Source organism: Balaenoptera acutorostrata, chromosome X (assembly GCF_949987535.1).
Source record: "Balaenoptera acutorostrata chromosome X, mBalAcu1.1, whole genome shotgun sequence".
NCBI lineage: Eukaryota > Metazoa > Chordata > Mammalia > Artiodactyla > Balaenopteridae > Balaenoptera > Balaenoptera acutorostrata.
In genome coordinates, this window is record NC_080085.1 from 60,970,985 (window position 1) to 60,989,495 (window position 18,511).

The 18,511-nt window shown below is 39.2% G+C and overlaps 1 protein-coding gene across 1 annotated transcript in view; it reads right to left on the minus strand.

Moving 5' to 3' along the window:
- Positions 1 to 2,555: 2,555 nt before the first annotated feature.
- TEX11 (testis expressed 11) overlaps positions 2,556 to 18,511 on the minus strand; it is a 340,481-nt gene continuing 324,525 nt past the window's right edge. Inside the window, exons 28-29 of the mRNA XM_057537645.1 lie at positions 3,296 to 3,460; positions 2,556 to 2,624 (exon numbers count right to left, since the gene is read on the minus strand). Coding sequence (XP_057393628.1) covers positions 2,562 to 2,624; positions 3,296 to 3,460 — 228 coding nt within the window. The 3' untranslated portion in view covers positions 2,556 to 2,561. The remainder of the gene's footprint in view (positions 2,625 to 3,295; positions 3,461 to 18,511) is intronic.

The following is an 18,511-nucleotide window of genomic DNA, read 5'->3' on the forward strand; positions in this document are numbered from 1 at the left end:
CGCCACCAGGGAAGCCCGCACCCAGATCTTGGATACTACCATTCTCCATTAAAAGGAATGAGGGGGCTTCCCTGGTGGCGCAGTGGTTGAGAGTCTGCCTGCTAGTGCAGGGGACATGGGTTTGAGCCCTGGTCTGGGAAGATCCCACATGCTGCGGAGCAACTAGGCCCGTGAGCCACAACTACTGAGCCTGCGCGTCTGGAGCCTGTGCTCCGCAACAAAAGAGGCCGCGATAGTGAGAGGCCCGCGCACCGCGATGAAGAGTGGCCCCCGCTTGCCGCAACTGGAGAAAGCCCTCGCACAGAAACGAAGACCCAACACAGCCAAAAATAAATATAAAAATAAATAAATAAAATAAATAAAAGATTAATATAAAATTCTTAAAAAAAAAAATGAGGGCTCCTTGGAGAAATAACTGATTCCAGTGCAGGAGCAGGGAAAGTACAAGATGAGCCTGGAACATCTTACTATGTCACAAAGTAAGGAATTGTTCAAAGAATGATGGGGACATGTCAAAAGGACATAGGAGCCACCTTTGAGCAGCAAAATAGTGGATTATAACTCATTGAATAAGATAGGAATCCATTAGCCTGTACTAAAACATATTTTAAAAATATAAATAAATAAGTAGGGGAGAAGAAAATGCTCTCCCTAACAAACACCAACTAATAAATGAAGACGGAATGATGGAAATTTAAAAATCAATATTTAGCAACCATCACAGTAAAAAGGGATTCCAGCAAGAGTCATCAATGGATGCTAAAACTAGTGAGTGGGAGTTCAATGAGGAACAGGATATTTGGTCTCAAAGTGTCTTCCACAAAACACTTCCTAATTACTTATGAATTACTAATACGGTAGACACCGTCTTAACTTTAACCATCAGTGGGACAAACTGACATTGTCTGTCTTGTTGGTATGATGCACTGAGAAGAACACATCTCTTCTGTGGTGTGCCTACCAAAACTGCATAAATTAATCATTAGGAAACACCAGACACACAGAAGTTGAGGTTCATGTTACAAAGTAACTGGCCGGTACTCTTAAAAAATGTCAAGGTCATGAAAGATCAGGAAAGACTGAGAAACTGTTTCCGTTTGCAGGAGATGAAAGAGACATGACATCCAAATGCAACTTATGATCCTGAACTTATGAAGGACTTCATTAGGACACTCAATGAAATTGGAATGGAGCCTGTGGATTAGATGATAGACTTGTATCATTATTAATTTTCTAATTTTGATGGTTGTACTGTGGTCATTTAGGACAGCGGTCCTCAACCTTTTTGGCACCAGGGACCGGTTTCGTGGAAGACAATTTTTCCACAGACAGCGGTGGGGGGCCAGGGGCGGGGAATGCGAGCGATGGGGAGCGGCAGATGAAGCTTCGCTCGCTCGCCCACTGCTCACCTCCTGTTGTGCAGCCCGGCTCCTAACAGGCCACGGACTGGTTGTGGTGCGCGGTCCAGGGGTTGGGGGCCCCTGACTTAGGAGAATAGTATCCTTGCTTTTAGGAAATACACAATGCGGCATTAAGGGGTAATGGAGCAAGAAGTCTGTAAATTAATCTCAAATGGTTCAGAAAGAAATACACAAAGAGAGAATGATAAGGCAATGTGGTAAAATGTTAACAAATGGGGAATCTGGGTAAAGGTTATGTGGCAATTTGCACCTTTTCCGTAAGTATGAAACTATTTCAAAATCAAAAGTTAAAAAATGTTAATACAAATCAACTGGGGAAAAAAAGCCAGTGTAATCTTACGGTACACTAATGCAAGTCTAGCCAGAATGAGGCTGCTGAACTCTGTGTGGGTCAGACCTCACTGGAACATGGGCCTTGGCTCTGGGAAAGGTAAGGTGACTACATCATATGAGGAACAGCTGAGGGGGTCTGAGGATGTTTAACCGGAAGACAAAAAAGTCAGGAGGATGGGGGACAGAGGAAACAAACTTGTTACAGGGAGACAAATTTCTGTTCAGTATGAGGAAGGGTATTTTACCAATTAGCAAAAAAAAGGCAGATTGCGTTGTCTCGGGAGTTCGTCACAGGCTATGTTCTGATACAGACTGCACAACCAAGTCTCAAGGATGTCATAGATTTCATGAAATCTGATCAATGCTGGGCCCAAAGACCACTAAGGTCCTTCTGATGAAGAGTCTATGGTTCTCTGTTATCTTCAGGTATTGCGAATTTGAGCACTTCTCGAATAAAATGCAACCTGTGTGGGACTGGGATGAACATCCCGTTTGTTCACATGGGGCATGAACTATCTTGCTCTCACATGGGCTATTTCTATATATATATATATATAAAATGTTCCTTAGCTCCTTAGCACTTTGGAGAAAATCATTTGTCCCCCAGAAATTAGCTGGTCACAGCAGTAAAAGTCAAAATGCTTTTATTTTAGAAAATGTCATTTAACAACATGAAAACAGGGCAGGAGAAAACAGAAACAAAAACTCAAGAGTAACTTTGGTAAGAATTTAAATATTCAACATCTCAGGAGCACACATCTTCAACGCACTGTCAGCTTGCTCCGTTCCAGCAGTTCTCACTCTTCATTAACAAGTGGGCCCTTTTTTTTTATCTAATGCTTCCACAAGCTCACTGTACAGAACATTCATCTGGGAAAGAGAACAGCAAATAGATTTCTTGAGAGGAGAGGAAATGTGGGAAATCTTCCCAGACCCATGGTGATGGCATGAGAGTCCAACCTTTACCTTCTGAGACCTGAGGCACCACTCTGGGAAGAACATACAGTACTCACCTGGGGAAAAGGGATCCCATGACACTAGGTCTGTTCACTAGAGATAGGCAGAAGAAGGGAGGAAGTACTTAAAACATAAAAGATCCTTTGCTCTTATTTGATACAAAAACTTTTTCCCTATCAAGCCTCTCCTGGTTAGCTAAGGGCCCAGAAGTCTGCTACTCAAAATAGTTCCTGCAGAAAATGTCTTTTAAAACAGTCGCTGTTTGCACAGAGGCTGGTCCTTCCCTGCATGCACTGGCATTGACAGGGATGCATCTTTCCAGAGCTCACTCTTGGCATTCTTCTTAATTAGATTCCATTTGCTATTCCTAAGTTTGCCTTGTTCACCATTCTTCCTGGTTTTCACTATAAAAAATTACTGTTTATAGTCCCATAAGTCTTGCACTTCTGTGGAACCACTGAGAGGAACAATGGTCACGATCCTTTCCTAGCCAAGGAAGGTAGGGTTGTGTCCTTAACAAGAGCTATGTAGAACCTCTCTGTCCCTGAGTCATGCCATCCACCCGTAGCCCTCTCCCTCCTCACCTGAGTTTCACAGTTTCTCTTAAGGGAGCCAAGCTGGTCAACGAAACGCAGTGCCAGGCCACACCATTTTTCACTAGACATATAGTTGTTTCTGCTGTACATAAATACTCCAAGATTCCAGGACTTGACCATCAGCCAGAGAATCTCCATTTCTGGGTAGCCTTCCTGAAATCCAAGAACAGTGGGTTTACAGTTATTACTGTCACAATCACTGTAGCCCTGACTCTATCAGGGCTGCATCCCAGTATTATTAAACAATGGGTGCTCTGCTGACACGGAGGAAGGAGCCCGCGGCCCCCACGAGCAATCCTGTGCTCCTGGAGAGTAGGAGGAGACCACCTTGAAAGTCCGTCAGCTGGAGGATGCTCCATAGCAAGACCTCATGAAGTGACATACACACTAAAAAAGCAATGCAGCCCTCTTGGACTGAGTTCTGTCTTTCTGAAGCAGGAGAAAAACCTGTATCCTGTTTGGGGCTTCCCTTGTTGCTGTCCTCAGTCAATTATCTCCCCAGTACCTATCTCTAATTTTCAGAGAAGGTTGTGAAGCAGCAGTTTTATTGAATCTCTTAATTTCCTTGACCTGAATCAGTCTGTGTTTGGAATAGAAATTATATTAATCTTTATTTTTTGCATATGTATAGAGACATTTATTTTAAGGAACTGGCTCACACAATGTAGGGGCTGGCAAGTTTGAAATCTGTAGGGTAGGCCAGCAGGCTATAAAATCAGGTAAGACTTGATGTTGTGATCTTGAGTCTGAAATTTGTAGGGCAGGCCAGCAGGCTGGAAACTCAGGAAGAATTTCTGTTAGAATCTTGAGGCAGAATTCCTTCTCCGGGAAACCTCAGTTTCCACTTTGAAGGCAAAAACTGATTATGGAGTGTAATCGTTTTATTGTACTTCAACTCAACTGATTGCAATTTAAAAATGATCTATAGTGTTGACAGTACCTACCTAGCTATGAACACAGGGCACATTTCTAAGATGGTCCCTTTGCCTTTTAACGTGGCTGATCACAAGATTTTGCAATAGCAAAAAGGATTAGTCTAAGGAGCTACTTTTGCCGTTCTTATATAGGAGATGGACCACAGAGGGAGCACTTGTGTGCTCATTCCATGTTAAAGTCCTTCATCTACACAAGAGGTCTCAGGCCCTGGAAGGGGGACATGTGACAGAAGACCTGGGCAGCAGGTTCTTGAGAGTGTCAATAACATTGTCTCAGCTGTCCTTTCACCCATGTGGATCTATAAAAAATTACTATGCATAAAACACTATGCAAATGAGGGTGCTAAGAGTGACAAGACAAAGCTCTTACCCTAAATGACACATAATGCCTCTGGGGAGACAAGGCATCCACGTATAGAGAGGACCACACCAGGAATGTGATTAAGGGCTAGTCAGAGTGACACAGGCATTAGGTGCTCCAGCTCAGTCAAACAAATGAGCATTGGGCTGGCACAGTCAGAGGTCTAGTCTCGCTGCTTGAAATGCCACCCCCCCCCCACCCAATCTTTATCCACTTGGTAAACTTCTACCTTTCCTTCAAATTAACAAATGGAGTTAGTTATTCCTTTCTCTCTGTTCCCACAGCAAGCTTTACATTCCTCTAATACAACTTATATCACATTGTTTTGAAACTGTATATATATATCTCCTCCAGGCTGAGCTCCTTGAGTACAGGGAATTTTTCTTCTTCATCTTTGTATCCTCAGAGTCCAACACTGTGCCTGGCACATAATAAGGGCCCAATAGATATTTGCTGAATGAATGAATTTATGAATGAATGAACAAATGAATGAATATCCAGTTATTAAAATGCTACCTCCTCAGTCAGGCTTTGCCTGACTCTCCACAATTTATTATCTGTACCACTTTGTTCCTATGGCACTTTGTCCACGGCACCTATTGTCTGTCTCCTTCACTAGGCTAGGGGTTCCTTAAAGGCAGAATGTCATCTACCTTTGCGTATTCACAGCCTGACACATGACCGTGTTGTGATTTTAACTGAATGACTTAACAAATGACTGAACAAATAAACATGATCTTAGAGTAGATGAGCAGGATATCTAGCTATAGAGAGGTTATATGAAATGTCCAGAACAGGCAATTCCAGAGAGACAGCAGATTGGTAGTTGCCAGGGTCTGGGGGAGAGGGGAATGGGGAGTGACTGCTAATGGTTATGGGGTTTCTTTTTGGGGTGATGAAAATGTTCTGGATTTGGATACTGGTGATAGTTGCAGAATTTTGTGAATATACTAAAAACCACTGAATTGTATACCTTAAAATTGTGAATTTTATATATGAATTGATATATGAATTGTATCTCAACTTAACAAATATATACAGAGAAAGAGAAGGGCATTCCATGTGGGCAGAACAGAATCAATAAAGACTCAGATTGTGCTTGAGACTAAGCACATCTCAGGGGGACTAATAGTCATTTGGCCCAAGCAGACAATTGATGTAGGGAAATTAATGGGAAGCAGGACTGGAAATGTAGGATGGGGCTACCTAAGCACTTCCTAGATGCTTTTCCTTAGAACATTAGTGTCATGAAAAATGTTAACAGATGGTGTATAAAAATAGGGTTCTTTAGTCAAATACATTTTGGAAATGCTGCATTCTATATACAACCTCTTGGAGAGTTTTAATGCACATTAGTTCATTAAAAGTTTTAGGAACTTTTACAGTGAAGAAACCATGTAACTTTGTTTAATCCAGAGTATGTAGATCATTTACTAACATCTTGTGGAATGTAATTTGTGAAACATCGGGCTGGAGTGTTAAGGGTTTTGCATAACAGGCCACAGATTTTGGGATTTATTCTGCTGGCAATGAGAAGTCACTGCAACTTTTTGAGAAGGAAAGTTATATGATGAAACTGGAGTTTTAATAAGATTGAAATGCCAGTGGTGTTTAGAACAGACGTGAGTGTGAGAAAACACATACAGCGAGAACTGTTTAAATGGACTTGTAAGAGACGAAGAATGAAGTGGATGAGGGTCAGAAATAGAATAGTGACAATGGAAATGGAAAGATGTAAGAAACACTCTAAAGGAAGAATCAGTAGAACTTGGTAACTGATTTGATATGGGGAATGGAAGATAGGTCAATTAAAAATGGCTCTGAAGTACACAGTTTGAGTGGCTGAGAGAATGCTGATACCACTGAAAGAAGAAACTGGAAGGAAATGTTTCTGGGGATAAAGGATCAAGATAATGTTAACTTCTATTTTAATCATGTTGAGATTGAGGTAACTTTGGCGATATCATGTGGGCTGTTGCAGGTATGGACTGGAACTCAGGTAATAGTTGAAAAATGTCAATCCACTTAAAGGACAGAGTATAGAATATGGAGAAGGAAAGAGGAGAGAATATTGGAAATGTTCATAGTTGGGTGGCAAGAGGGAAAAGGTAACACAGAAGAGTGATGAGAACATAAAGGACAAAAGAAAAGACAATTTCAATAAGGAGGCAGTGGTCAATAATGAAGGCCAGGGTAAAGAAAGAGGCCATCAAATTTGTCTAGGAGGTGGTAATTAGTGGAGTACTGTGTGGCTAGCAGTACAGAGAGTGACGGAAAGAGTGGCTCAAGATGAGGACAGACAGGTACGCAGGACCTTGTAGGCCACGTTTAGGATTTTGGTTTTTAAGAGCAATGAGAAACTACTGAAGAAGATTAAGCAAGGTCACATATATTCGAAAATTTAAAAGATCACTCTGGTTGCTGGATGGAGAAATTAAGAAAGCAAGAGATGCAAGAAGACCAGCTAAAAGGTTCCTGCAGTAGCTGAGGTAAGAGATGATAAGCTGAACTAGGTTGGTGATGGTGGAAGATGGGAAAAAGTAAATGAATATACGATATTTAGGAGGCAGAACTGACCGGACTTAGTGATAGATTAGAAATGGGAGTGAGGGAGGAATTGAGGATGACTCCGAGATGTCTGGCTTGGGCAACCGGAGGAATGATGGTGCCATTCAATGAGTTAGGGAACTGGAGGAGTTTTATTTTCATTTGCGTTAGCTACTCTCATGTCCAGCACTGCTCAGGAGAATCATTCATCTTCAATGAAGAAATGCAACCGTGCAGCTACTCACCCCAGTGCAACACAGGCTTGCCTGTGGTAACATACAAATCAACGCCAGCAAGCAGAGATGTTTGCGCTTATGATTTTCTGGGGCTCATATCTGAAGCCAGTTTTCTCTGTCTTCAACATCTTAATAAACATGGCAGTCATATATATCTCTAACAAAACTGTACGTGTTTTGGAACACAAATGCTGTCTTTTTAGGCTCTCTTCAGGGTTCCTGAAGTGAATATTGTGTACATCAGCTTTACTGAGATATAATTCACATACCATACAATTTACCTACTTAAAAGTGTACAATTCAATGGGTTTTAGTAATTCACAGAGTTCTGCCACCATCACCACAGTCAATTGTAGAATATTTTCATCCCCAAAGGAAACCCCCATGCCCAGTAGCAGTCACTCCCCATCTCCCCCAATAACCCCCATCTCTGTCTTTTATAGATTGGCCTATTCTGGACATTTCAGATAAATGTCCAGAGTCACACAGTATGTAGTCCTTTATGACTGGCATCTTTCACTTAGCATAATGTTTTCAAGGTCCATCCATGTTGTAGCATGTGTCAATACTTCATTCTTTGTTATGGCCAATTAATATTCCATTGTATGGAAATACCACATTTTGTTTATCCATTCATCAGTTGATAGACATTTGGGTTGCTCCCACTTTTGGCTGCTATAAACATTTGTGTACAAGTCTTTGTTTGGCATTTGTTTTCATTTCTTATGGGTATATACCTAGAAGTGAAATTGCTGGGTCATATGGTAACTTCATGTTTAACTTTCTAAGGAACTTAGCCAGACTGTTTTCCAAAGCAGCTGTACCAGTAACACAGTGTATGAGGGCACCAATTTCTCCACATCCTTGTCAATACTTGTTATTATCTGTCTTTTTGACTATAGTCATCTTAGTGGGTGTCAAGTGGTAGATCACTGTGTTTTGATTTGCCTATCTCTGATGACTAATGATGTCAAGAATCTTTCCATATGCTTACTGGTCATTTGAATATCTTCTTTGGAGAACTATCTACTCAGATCTTTGCCCATTAAAAAAAATTAGTTGTCTTTATATTATCGAGTTGTAAGAGCTCTTTATAGATTCTAAGTACAAGTTCTGTAACAAATATATGATTTCCAACATTTACTGCCACTCTGTGGGTTGTCTTTTCACTTCTTTGATGGTCCTTCACAGAAAAGTTTTAATTTTGCTGATATCTAATTAATTGATTTTTTATTTTATTGCTTGTGCTCTTGGTGTCATATCTAAGAAAACACTATCTAACCCAGGGTTACAAAGATTTAAGCCTATACTTCTAAAAGTTTTATTATTTTAGCTTATATATAATTATAGTTTTATAATTTTAGCTCTTTCATTTAGGTCTTTGATACATTTTGAGATAGGGGTCCAAACTTCATTCTTTTCCATGTGGTTACACACTTGTCCCAGAACCATCGTTAGAAAGACTACTTTTTCACATTGAATAGTCTTCACAATCTGGTCAAAAATCAACTGACCATAAAGGTGAGGGTTTGTTTCTGGACTCTTAATTCTATTTCACTGATCTCTATGTCTATCCTTATGTCAGTACCACACTGTCTTGATTACTATAGCTTTGTGGTAAGTTTTGAAATAGACAATGCAACAATAATAGTTTTAATTACTTCATATAATTTGATGTGTTTCAAAGAAGCTAAGAGAAGTAAAGATTGAAAGTATATATTTATAATTTGTTATATTAACTTTCTTATTTACCATTTCTGGTTCTTTTCCTTTCTTCCCATGGCTTAGAGTTATTCTCTAGTGTCATTCCTTATTCCCAAACTGGCTCCCACCTTCCTTCTTTGTGCTGTTATTTTTATATTACATTTTATATGATAAAAGCCCAACAAACAATTATATGTTTTATACATTTGCTTTTTAAATAGTACAAGAGAAGAAAGGAAAATATGCATTTATACTGTTGTATAATTACCTAATTACCAATGCTTTTTGTTTGTTAGTTTGGATTTGAATTATTATCTGCAGTCACTTGCTATCAACCTAAAGAACTTCCTTTAGTATTTCTTGCAGGCAGATCAGCTAGCAAGAAATTCTCAGTTTTTCTTTATCTGTTAATATCTTCATTTTTGTGAGATAATTTTTCTGATTATAGGATTCCTGGTTAGCTGTTATTTTTTTCCTATCGTTCTGAATATGCCACTGCCTTCTGGTCCCCACTGTTTCTGGTGAGAAGTCAACAGTTACTCTCATTGGGGTTCCTTTTTTTTTTAACCATTTTTAAAAATTGAAGTATAGTTAATTTACAATGTTGTGTTAGTTTCAGATGTACAGCAAAGTGATTCAGATTCTTTTACATTATAAGTTATTACAAGATATTGAATACAGTAAGTCCCCTACATACGAATGAGTTCCATTCCAAGAGCACGTTCCTAAGTCCAATTTGTTCATAAGTCCAACAAAGTTAACCTAGGTACCCAACTAACACAATCAGCTATATAGTACTGTACTATTATAGGTTTATAATACTTTTCACACAAATAATACATAAAAAACAAACACACAAAATAAAGAGAACATTTTTAATCTTACAGTACAGTACCTTGAAAAGTACAGTAGTACAGTACAACAGCTGGCATACAGGGGTTGGCAGCGAGTGAACAGGCAAGAAGAGTTACTGACGAGGAGGGAGAGGAGGTGGGAGATGGCAGAGCTGAAGGATCATCAGCAGTAGGAGACGGAGGGCAAGCTGCAATTTCACTCACGCCTTACATGACTGGACATGCAAATGCACGTTTGCATCTTTGGAAGTTTGCAACTTGGAGGTTCGTATGTAGGGGACTTACTGTATAGTTCCCTGTGCTATACAGTAGGTCCTTGTTGTTTATCTATTTCATACCTAGTAGTGTGTATTTGTTAATCCCAAGCTCCTAATTTATCTCCCCCCATCCTCCGCTATCCACTTTGGTAACCATAAGTTTGTTTTCTAGGTCTGTGAGTCTATCTCTGTTTTTTTTTTTTTTTTTTTAAAGGATTTTCTTATTATTTATTTATTTATTTATTTATTTATTTATTTTTGGCTGTGTTGGGTCTTCGGTTCGTGCGAGGGCTTTCTCCAGTTGCGGCAAGCGGGGGCCACTCTTCATCGCGGTGCGGGGACCGCTCTTCATCGCGGTGCGCGGGCCTTTCTCTATCGCGGCCCCTCCCATCGCGGGGCACAGGCTCCAGACGCGCAGGCTCAGCAATTGTGGCTCACGGGCCCAGCTGCTCCGTGGCATGTGGGATCTTCCCAGACCAGGGCTCGAACCCGTGTCCCCTGCATTAGCAGGCAGATTCTCAACCACTGCGCCACCAGGGAAGCCCTCTATCTCTGTTTTGTAAATAAGTTCATTTGTATCATTTTTTTAGATTCTACATGTAAGTGATAACTTATAACATTTGTCTTTCTCTATCTGACTTACTTCACTTAATATGATAATCTCTAGGTCCATCCATGTTGCTGCAAATGGCATTATTTCATTTTTTCTTATAGCTGAGTAATATTCCATTGTGTGTGTATAGGTATGCAAATATATATTACACACACCCACACAAACACACCATATCTTCTTTATCCATTCATCTGTTGTTGAACATTTGGGTTGCTTCCCTTTCTTGGCTATTGTAAATAGTGCTGCTATGAATACTGGGGTGCATGTATCTTTTCAAATTAGAATTTTCTCCAGATATATGCCTGGGAGTAGGACTGCTGGATGATATGGTAACTTTTAGTTTTTTAAGGAACCCCCATACTGTTTTCCACAGTGGCTGCACCATACATTCCCACCAAGAGTGTAGGAGGCTTCCATGTTCTCCATACCCTCTCCTGCATTTATTATTTGTAGACTTTTTAATGATGGCCATTCTGACTGGTGTGTGTTGATACCTTGTTGTAGTTTTGATTTGCATTTTTTCCAATATTCAGTGATGTTGAGCATCTTTTCTTTTTTTTTGCTTAATAAATATTTTGAATGATTTAATGCATGAATATGGAGGAATGAATATACAAGAAAGTAAAGATGACATTTTAATAAAGAAAAATGTGAAGAGACTGAAAAGAAAAACACACTAAAATAGCTATAAGTAGAATATATTACCCTATTGAAAGACAATGACTTTTATATTAATAGAAAAAAGTTCACATCTATTGTTTCCAAGACATGGCTCTTCAGACAAAATTGGAAAAGCAGTGTTGTAAATATAGGATAGGCCTGCTATCCCATGCCATGAAAATCAACAGAAAAGAGAAAACGTTAACTGGGAGAAAAGAATGTTATTTTTTTTCTTTTTGTTTAATATACAGCAGGTTCTTATTAGTCATCAATTTTATACACATCAGTATATACATGTCAATCCCAATCGCCCAATTCATCACACCACCACCCCCACGCCCTCACGGCTTTCCCCCTTTGGTGTCCATACGTTTGTTCTCTACATCTGTGTCTCAATTTCTGCCCTGAAAACCGGTTCATCTGTACCATTTTTCTAGGTTCCACATATATGCGTTAACATACGATATTTGTTTTCCTCTTTCTGACTTACTTCACTCTGTATGACAGTCTCTAGATCCATCCACGTCTCAACAAATGACCCAATTTCGTTCCTTTTTATGGCTGAGTAATATTCCATTGTATATACGTACCACGACTTCTTTATCCATTCGTCTGTCGATGGGCATTTAGGTTGCTTCCATGACCTGGCTATTGTAAATAGTGCTGCAGTAAGCATTGGAGTGCATGTGTCTTTTTGAATTATGGTTTTCTCTGGGTATATGCCCAGTAGTGGGATTGCTGGGTCATATGGTAATTCTATTTTTAGTTTTTTAAGGAACCTCCATACTGTTCTCCATAGTGGCTGTATCAGTTTACATTCCCACCAACAGTGCAAGAGTGTTCCCTTTTCTCCACACCCTCTCCAGCATTTGTTGCTTGTAGATTTTCTGATGATGCCCATTCTAACTGGTGTGAGGTGAAACCTCACTGTAGTTTTGATTTGCATTTCTCTAATAATTAGTGATGCTGAGCAGCTTTTCATGTGCTTCTTGGGCATCTGTATGTCTTCCTTGGAGAAATGTCTATTTAGGTCTTCTGCCCATTTTTGGATTGGGTTGTTTGTTTTTTTAATATCAAGCTGCATGAGCTGTTTATATATTTTGGAGATTAATCCTTTGTCCGTTGATTCGTTTGCAAATATTTTCTCCCATTCTGAGGGTTGTCTTTTCGTGGCTGACAACATTTTGCAGTCATATCCTAACTTGCTGGTGACAGAGCTGGCAGGTGTCATTTTTGGTGCCCTCCCTCTAGCCTGATTACACCATTGGGCATGCTCTGCACAGCCTGCAAAACAGCCTGACTGGGTGAGCACCCTGAGCACCCACCCACTTCACACAACAGCTTCATCACACCTGGGCTAGGTGAGAGCACTACCCCCTCTCCTGCCTAAGTGCAGCAGTTGTGATGCAATCAGACCAGGCAGGTACCCTGTGTACTGTCCACCTGTGCAGCAATCTCACCACAACTGGGCCACGAGAGCACCCTGAGTCCACCCCCATGCCATGCAATTGTTCTGCAACCAGGCCAGGCATGTGCCTCATCCCCAACCTTCCATGAAACAGCTATGCTACAACCAAGGGGGTGAGCACACACACCTTGCCTCACTCTCCCCATTAGCAGCTATGGCCCCACAAGGGACACCTCTTGAGTGTCTGGCTCTGATGTCCAGGGGAGAATGTGTTTCCAGGCCCCATGGATCATCTGCTACACTAGAACCCTCCTTCAAGACCAGGGGAGGTAGCTGTTTCGCCTAATATATATAGACAAACACAGAGTCAGACAAAATGAAGAGACAGAAGAGTATGTTCCAAACCTAAGAACAAATCCCCAGAAAAAAGACCTTAATGAAATGGACATAAACAACCTGCCTTATAAAGTGTTCAAAGTAATGGTCACAAAGATGCTCACCAAACTTGGGAGGATACTGGAAGAGAAAATATAAGAAAGAACCAAACAGAAGTAATAACTGAGCTAAAAAATACACTTGAGGGGTTTAACAGCAGACTGGATGAAGTAGAAGAACAAATTAGTGAGCTGGAAGATAAAGCAATAGAAATCACTCAGAGCAGCAAAATGAAAAAAGAATTTAAAAAAAGTGAAGATATTTTAAGGGACCTCTTGGACAACATCAAGAGTATTAATATGAACATCAAAGGGGTCCCAGAAGGAGAAGAGAGAGAAGAAGGGCTGGAAAAATTATTTGAAGAAATAATGGCTGAAAACACCCTCCATCTGGGGAAGGAAACAGACATCCAGGTCCAGGAAACCCAGAGAGTTCCAAATAAGATGAACCCAAAGAAAAACACACCAAGATATATTATACTTAAAATGGTAAAAGTTAAGGATAAAGAGAGAACCTTAAAAGCAGCAAGAGAAAAACAACTTATTACATACAAGGGAAACCACATAAGACTATCAGCAGATATTTCAGCAGAAAACTTACAGGTTAGAAGAGAGTGGCATGACATATTCAAAGTACTGAAAGGAAAAAACTTCCAACCATGAATTCTCTACCCAGCAAGGTTATCACTCAGAATTGAAGGAGTGATTAAGAGTCTTCCAGATAAGCAAAATCTTTAACTCCTTTAGGAGTTCATACCACTAAGAAGGCCTTACAGGAAATGTTAAAGGGATTCTCTAAGCTGAAAAAAAGGCAGTAATTAATAATAAGAAAACAGGGACTTCCCTGGTGGCACAGTGGTTAAGAATCCGCCTGCCAATGCAGGGGACACAGGTTCAAGCCCTGGTCTTGGAAGATCCCACAAGCCGCGGAGCCCATGCACCACAACTACTGAACCTGTGCTCTAGAGCCTGTGAGCCACAACTAGTGAGCCTGCGTGCCACAACTACTGAAGCCTGTGTGCCTAGAGCCCGTGCTCCGCAACAAGAGAAGCCACCACAATGAGAAGCCCATGCACTGCAATGAAGAGTAGCCCCCGCTCACTGCAACTAGACAAAAGCCCGCAGCAACGAAGACCCAATGCAGCCATAAATAAATAAATAAATAAATGTATTAAAAAAAAAAGACGGGCAGAGGACCTGAGTAGACATTTTTCCAAAGAATACATAGAGATGTCCAAGAGGCACATACATGAAGTGATGCTCAACATCATTAATTATTAGAGAAATGAAAATCAAAATCACAATGAGGTACCACCTCACACCTGTTAGAATGGTTATTTTCAAAAAGACAAATAAGTGTTGACGAGCATGTGGAGAAAGGAAGACCCTTGTGCACTGCTGTTTGGAATGTAAATTGGTACAGCCACTATGGAAAACATTATGGAGATTCTTTTAAAAATTTAGACTAGGACTACCATATTATCCAACTATTCCACTTTTGGGTATTTATCCAAAGAATATGAAACACTAATTCAAAAAGATATATGCACCCCTATGTTCACTGCAGCATTATTTATAATAGCTGAGATATGGGGAAATCTAAGTGTCCATGGATGGATAAATGGATAAAGATGTGGCATATATGTGTATGTGTGTGTGTGTGTGTGTGTACACACACACACACACACACACAGTGGAATGCTACTCAGTCATAAAAATGAATAAATCTTGCCATTTGTGACAACATGGATTGAGGGCATTATGCTAAATGAGTCTGAAGAAAAAAGATAAATAGGCTATGATTTCACTCATATGTAGAATCTAAAAAACAAAAACAAAACAAATGAAAAACAAAACAAATTGAAAACAAACTCATAGATACAGAGACTAGATTGGTGTTTACCAGAGGGGAAGAATGCTGGGGATTGGGCAAAAGTGGTAAAGGGAGCCAATTATGTGGTGACAGATGGTAACTAGACTTTTTGGGGTGATCACTTTGTACTGTATACCAATGTTGAATTATAATGTTGTACACCTGAAACTTTTAATATAATTAAAAAAGAGAGAACATTAAAAAAGAGAGATTGGCAAAGTGGATTAAAAAATGTGTTGTCTATATGCTGGCTACAAGAAAGTTCCTTCAAATATAACATTATAGGCAGGTTGAAAGTAAAAGGATGGAAATAGGTATATTATATAAACAGTAATCAAAGGATAGCAAGAGTGGCAATATTATATTAGTTATTGTAGATTTCAGAGCAAAGAAAATTACTTGAGACATAGAGGAACATTATACAATGATAAAAGGTGAAATCCACAAAGAAGACATAGCAATCATAAATGTGTATGCATCCAATAACAGAGTTACAAAATATGAAGCAAAAACCAATAGGAGTGAGAAGGGCTAGATAACTCCACAGTTATAGTTGAAGATTTCAATATGCCTGCTCAACAAATAATAGAACAATTAGCCAGAAAATAAGGAAAAGTATACAAGAACTTGGCAACACCATGAACCAGTGAGATCTAATCAACATTTATAGACTACTCCTCCCAACAACAGCAGAATACACATTCTTTTCAAGTGCCCATGGAACATTTACTAAGATCATATCCTGGGCCATAAAATAAATCTCAAAAAGTTTAAATAACTGAAATTATACAAGTTGTGTTCTCTGACCACAATGGAATAAAACTAGAATTCAATAACAGAAAGATAATAGGAAAATCTCTAAACACTTAGAAACTAAACAATACACTTCGAAGTAATCTATGGGTCAAAGAGGAAGTCTCAAAGGAAATAAAAAAAATACATTGAAGTAAATGAAAATGAAAATACAATATAGCAAAATTTGTGGGCTACAGCTAAAGCAGCTCAGTGAGGGAAATTTACAGCACTAAATGCATACATTAGAAAAGAGGAAAGGTCTCAATAATTTAAGTTCCCATCTCAAGAACCTAGAAAAGAAGAGCAAACTAAATGCAAAGCAAGCAGAAAGAAGTAAATAATAAAGAGCAGAAATCAACAACACTGAAAACACAAAGCCAATAGAGAAAATCAATGGAGGAGATGGTTCTTTGAAAAGATGGATACAATTTACTAACTCTTGGCAAGAATGACAGAGAGAAAAAAAGGGAAGATGTAGATTATCAATATCAGGAATAAAACAGTAGATATCACTACAGACCCTGCACACATCAAAAGAATAATAAGGGAATAATAATACAAATAACTCTATACACATAAATTTGACAACTTAGGGGACTTCCCTGGTGGTGCAGTGGTTAAGAATCCACTTGCCAATGCAGGGGGCACGGGTTCAAGCTCTGGTCCAGGAAGATGCCACATGCCATGGAGCAACTAAGCCCGTGCACCACAACTACTGAGCCTGCCTTCTATAGAGCCTGCATGCCACAACTACTGAAGCCCATGTGCCTAGAGCCCACGCTCTGCAACAAGAGAAGTCACCACAGTAAGAAGCCCGTGCACTGCAACGAAGAGTAGCCCCTACTTGCTGCAACTAGAGAAAGCCCGCATGAAGCAATAAAGACCCAATGCAGACAAAAATAAATAAATAAAATAAATTTTAAAAAATAAAATAAAATGCTGATGTTGTCAGCCTTGGTCATACTAATTTATATATAAAAAAATTTTGACAACTTAGATGAAACGGGTCACTTCACTGAAAAACACAAATTACCACAAATCACCCAATATAAAATAGATAATGTGAACAGTCTATAACTATTAAGGAAATAGAATATGTAGTTTTAAACTCTTGAAAAAAATCTCCAGGCCCAGTTACACTGCAGAATTCTACCAAACATTTAGAAAAGAACTGACATAAATTCTACACAATCTTTTCCAAAAATATGAGGAAACACGCTGCAATTCATTTTATGAATCTAGTATTACCCTGATACCAAAACCAAAGACTGTACAGAAAAAAAACTACTGACCAATATCCCACATGAATATAGATAAAAAATCTTTAACAATATGCTAGCAAACAGAGTTCAGCAATATATAAAAAGAATTATGGGAGGGAGGGAGACGCAAGAGAGAAGAGATATGGGAACATATGTATATGTATAACTGATTCACTTTGTTATAAAGCAGCAACTAACACACCATTGTAAAGCAATTATACTCCAATAAAAATGTTAAGAAAAAATAAAAGAATTATACACTATGACCATGTGGGATTTATTCTAACGATGCAAGGCTGGTTCAGTATTTGAAATCAATCAATGTAATCCCCCGTATTAACAGGTTAAAGAAGAAAAATCACATGATCATATCAATTGATGCAGGAAAAGCATGTGACAAAATTCAATACTCATTCATGAAACGCTCAGAAAAAAGGAATAGTGGGAACTTCCTCAACTTGATAAAGAGCTTCTACAAAAATCCTACGGCTAACATTATACTTAATGGTGAAAGACTGAATGTTCTCCCCCTAAGAGAGTGAACAAGGCAAGAATATCCACTCTCATTACTCTTAACTAACATGGTGCTGAAAGTTCTAGTCTGCGCAGTAAGGCAAGAAAAGGAAAGAGAAGGCATATAGATTGGAAAGGAAGAAATAAAACTGTCCCTATTTGCAGATGACATGGTTGTTTACATAGGAAATCCTAAGGAATCTTCAAAGAAAATTCCTGAAATGACTGAGTTCAGCAAGGTTGTGGGATACAAAATAAACACAGAAATATCAACTGCATTTCTTCATACTAGAAATTAACACAGGACACCACTTACAATCACTCAAAAAAAAAACCCACAGCACTTACATATAAATCTAACAATACATGTACAGGATTTGTATGCTGAAAACTACATAATGCTGATGAAAGAAATAAAAAATCTAAATAAATGAAGAGACATACCCTGTTCATGGACTGGAAGATTCGATATAATAAAGATGTCAATTCTTTTTTTAAATTGAGATATAATTAAAGATGTCAATTCTTGATATACAGTGTACTAGGTTCGATGGAGTCCTCCCCCAAAATTCATGTCCTTCCTGGTACTTCATCATGTGACCGTATTTGGAAATAGGGTCACTGCAGATGTAACTAAGTTAAGATGAGATCATACTGAAGTAGAGTGGACCCTTAATCCAATAATGGCTGTGTACTTATAAGAAAAAGAGAAAGACAGAGGGAGAATGCCATGTGGTGACAGAGACTGGAGT